Below are 4469 nucleotides of genomic sequence, written 5' to 3'. Positions count from 1 at the left end.
CGGTTTCATACATTTTTTCGCTAAAATAACGAATTTCGAGAGCGTGTTTGCACACATTCGGGGAGTTTAACATTCGTGGTTGTGTTCTCTGCAGGTGGGTTGAACGCCAGGATGCAGATTTTCGTCAAAACCCTCACGGGGAAGACTATAACCCTCGAGGTGAGTGCCGAGCCGGGCTGTGATGGAGGGACGCGGCGTAACTGCGCGTTTCCCCAAGTTCACTTTCATGTCTTCAACATTAAAATACACATCTGCCGTTAACATTTACACATTAATCCCATTATCAAACATACACACGTTGTTATGGCACTTTCACATGTCTGCTAACTTCGGCGTGGTGGCTGTTATGCACTATCTTTACTCAAGCTGAAGCTAACTGGCTAAGCTAGCTGCTAGCCTGCTGCTCCGCAGCACCGTACACACGTGTAACGGAAAGCAGCTAAGCTAACCACTGCAGCCCTCAAAATGTAGACAAATAATTAAAATTAACTTTTATTATTAAAATTGACTTTAAGTTTGAGATGAGTTAACTCCACCTCGCTGTGAGAATATGTTTCAGTGGAAAAACAACGTGTCTTGCGGAAATGACTTGACATCTCTCCCTCCTTTCCCAGGTTGAGCCTTCAGATACCATTGAAAATGTCAAGGCTAAGATCCAAGACAAAGAGGGTGAGTGTCTCTGACCGGACAGATCTGTGTTTCTGTGTCCAGGAAGTAGTCAGGACCCTCAGCAGTAATCTGCCCACCTGACGAGTAATGTAGAGACAAAGTATTTCACACACCCAAATGTGTCAAGGTTTGTTTTTTAATCCAGCTTCTCTGATGAAGGTGTGAGCTGAAACGTTTGTGCTGTGTGTTAATAAGAAGCAGATTACCAAACACCTTGACACATTTGGGTGTGTGAATTTTGTATCTACTGGACTTGTGATTGTTGAACGCAGCCTGCTTCTTTGTATCTTTGTTGCACAAGATGGTTTTTGTCTTAAACTACCTTTACATTGATTGATGTGTTTGCGTGTCCTGTACCATTTATGGTGCCCAGCCCTTATGGGCTTACAAGACACTAGACAACAACAGCCAGGATGACCACATGACAAATCATAATATACAGTTCCACAAATACAAAAGGAAAACATTTCAAAAACATTAAATTTCCATGACAGAAATGTCCTGTTATGTTGGATACAGTGTTCTCTGGCTTAGTTGCCATGCATTTTCTATAAATCTTGTTAAGACAAAAATCTCATTAAAGAGCTAACTCAACATATCAGCTTCAGACAACCAAAACAAATCAGGGTTCTTCAACAGATTTTTTTCAAATAGATGATTCCTCAAGTCACTGTACATGGGGCAGTGAAACACAAAATGAAATTCATCCTCAACAACACCAAGATCACAAAACACAAACACAGCTCTTCAGGAAAACCTTTATATCTGCCTGCCTCAACTGCCAGTGGTAAGGTAGCAGTAGTTAACTGAGCACATTACTTTACAAGTAATGTCAAACATGGGATGCTTTCATCTAACTAGACAGTTTGCGGTAAAATAAATGCACTTTACTTAACATTCCAGTCAGCCGTTGCTGCAAGTGGATTTTTTTTGCTGTAGTGATTTGTAGATCAGAATTCCAAACTTAGTGGTTATGAACCTTTTTTAAAGTGGAAGACAGGCTGCCAGATGCAGCTCAAACACGTCGGTGTTTATTTGGTGACTGGAGCTGAGTTCTTACCTTGGTCAAGTGTGAATGATTGATTGATGGGTAATCAATATGTGCAGGTATCCCTCCCGATCAGCAGAGGTTGATCTTCGCCGGCAAGCAGCTGGAGGACGGACGCACGCTGTCCGACTACAACATCCAGAAGGTGAGAGGAGCAGGAACCAATCTGAGGCTGTGAAACGTTTGGATCGACACAGAAATATACAGAATATTATTCAGTTCTGGAGTTAAACTCACCGTCACTTCACACTGACTTCTGACATGAAGAGGAGTCTACAGTTAGAGTAATATGACCCAGTGAAGTCCTACTACCAATCCATTCTGAGTGATTTTCTACTCCCAATAAAATATTTAAGGTCAGGGAAAAGTGTGGAATTTAAAAATGTGAAACATGAAGGATCCCTGGAGCATCATGGAGGTTTGGTGGGTTTCTAGAATTTGGTAATTTCCATGTCTGGAAATGGCACAGAAGTTTACACTAGACCCCTCTGATCTCACATGTTCTGTTATCAGACTGAACATCAACCAAAATGTTCATATGAACAAAATAAGGTCTGGAATTTAGTAACTGAAACTGTCAGACTGATGAGGAAACTGCATCAGTCCTGCTGTAGTCTAAACAGGGTTCCTACAGACTCCAGACCTGCAGCTCTGTGTTTAATCTGAACTCATGTTGAACTCTTGTCTGTTTTTTGTTTTTTCTCCCAGGAGTCCACGCTGCACTTGGTGCTGAGGCTGCGTGGTGGAGCCAAAAAGAGGAAGAAGAAGTCCTACACCACTCCCAAGAAGAACAAGCACAAGAGGAAGAAGGTCAAGCTCGCTGTGCTCAAGTACTACAAGGTACGAATACTGCAGTACAAATACTGCAGTACACCTGAAAACACACACAGTACCTGTTCAGACACACAGACGCTCTGAGGCTCTTCACCTCCACAGTTATTCTTTGGGTTTCCACTAGACCGATGTTCTTCTCCCTCAGGATGTCTGTAATGAATCTTAATTAAGTTAAAGACCGTAAAGGTTTTTAGATATTAATATAGCCAGTAAATATTTTCAGAGGTCTTAATTTTCTTCCTGGTGCACGGCTTTTCCATCAAGAAATCCACCTGATCATTCAGAACTATGTTCCATATGCAGAAATATGGGGTTTCTGTTGCTTTTATGTTCATTTTTGCAGCAGAAATTATCTTAAATGTATCCTAATTGGCATTTTAAAATGGTATTAAAACAATATTTGCTGAAAGCTGCAGACTTCTGGACTGTCCAGATAAAACCAAACAGCAGTGAGACATGAGCTCCAGTTAGTATTTATCATGTTTAGTGTTCAGTTATTTTTTATTTTTTTTGAACTGTTTGTTGGATTTTCAACGTAACCAGCATGTATACAATAACTGCACTTGTAAGTTATTTAGTAGGAATATAGAACAACACAGCAACAACAATACGACAAGACAGGGTAATCACAAAAAGAAACAAATATACGTTTTGGTACAGTTGTTCACAGGTCAACTAGATCAGACAATACAGTCCTCCTTAATGTCCTGGATGTGGTGTAAACACACGCCAGCCTCTGACATCACCAGAATGTCATGTCCTCACCTCCATCCAACAAGGATAAAGATAAAAAAAAATATATATATAAATACACATGACTCTGGAACAGCAGGGAAATGCTGTCGCTTAACATAAGAAAAGGAGGCCCACAGTGCACAGAATTTGTTTATAGACCCATTAAGTGTTTAGTTTGTGTATAAAACCCAAACTGTAGTCTGGACGTTTAAACAAGTTGCTGCAGTGTGTCTGTGTGCTGAGTGTTTCCCTGACAGGCTCTATGACTTTATTTCCCACTGGCAAAGAAAATAATTTCAGTTTTTGTGGATTGTTTTCCTGTCTTTGGCTTTTCAAAAAGTGAAACCTCTTAAAATTATTAACACAAAACAACAAGAATGCTCCTCCTGTTTTAACAAATGCTAATCTAAACAAAATGGAGTATATTAATTGCAATAGATACAAAATATAATAATCGCTGTGTCATCTTGCTTCAAATGTTCAGTGAAACTGATGAAAAAGTTTGTTTCTAGTTTTGAATCTAGCTTCAGTTTTCTGTCTAGACTCCAAACTGGATTCAGATCAGATTCAGCTCACTCAGTCTCTCTTCTGCTGCAGCCTTTCCTGTAGATTTAGTGTTTTTGTTCTGTTTGTTTTTTTGACCCGGCTCCTGTGTTCCTCCCTCCAGGTGGATGAGAACGGTAAGATCCACCGTCTGCGGCGGGAGTGCCCGGCTGACGAGTGCGGCGCCGGCGTCTTCATGGCGAGTCACTTCGACCGCCATTACTGCGGCAAGTGCTGCCTCACCTACTGCTTCAACAAGCCTGAGGACAAGTAGACTGGAGGGTCAATAAAGTGAAAACGTTTCCCACAACGCCTCCACTCGTCTTTCTGTCACTCTGGGAAACGTCTGTGTAGGACTTCACTAACTACAGGCTCAGTCAGATGAGGAGAAAAACTCCAGCAGGTTTAAAATGGATAAAACTCATTTTTATAGTCTGACTGTTGATTTAAATGAAACTGTTTAAAGGGCTGACTTTCAGCACTAAATGTCCCAGACATTTGGATTTGGACCAAAGGATTACTCGATAAGTTGATCGACAAATCAATTAATCTGGCTATCGATTAATCGTTTGTCATTTATCAAGTAAAAATACCAAACATTTTCGGGTTACAGCTTCATAAACACTAAGAAATGAATCCT

At 40.7% G+C, this 4469-nt stretch overlaps 1 protein-coding gene across 1 annotated transcript in view; it reads left to right on the top strand.

Moving 5' to 3' along the window:
- The window catches only part of LOC139650722 (ubiquitin-ribosomal protein eS31 fusion protein), a 4193-nt gene extending 54 nt beyond the window's left edge, over positions 1-4139 (top strand). Inside the window, exons 2-6 of the mRNA XM_071527459.1 lie at positions 95-159; positions 615-669; positions 1777-1862; positions 2426-2557; positions 3954-4139. Of these exons, the coding sequence (XP_071383560.1) occupies positions 112-159; positions 615-669; positions 1777-1862; positions 2426-2557; positions 3954-4103 (471 nt within the window). The 5' untranslated portion in view covers positions 95-111 and the 3' untranslated portion in view covers positions 4104-4139. The remainder of the gene's footprint in view (positions 1-94; positions 160-614; positions 670-1776; positions 1863-2425; positions 2558-3953) is intronic.
- Positions 4140-4469: the final 330 nt, after the last annotated feature.

Source organism: Centroberyx affinis, unplaced genomic scaffold (assembly GCF_046629955.1).
Source record: "Centroberyx affinis isolate AG114_WGS23_722 - 3 ecotype Tasmania unplaced genomic scaffold, CSIRO-AGI_Caff_v1 ptg001540l_1, whole genome shotgun sequence".
In the NCBI taxonomy this organism is placed as follows: Eukaryota; Metazoa; Chordata; class Actinopteri; order Beryciformes; family Berycidae; genus Centroberyx; species Centroberyx affinis.
Note: the sequence above shows the minus strand (reverse complement) of the source record. Positions and strands in the feature narration are given on the sequence as shown.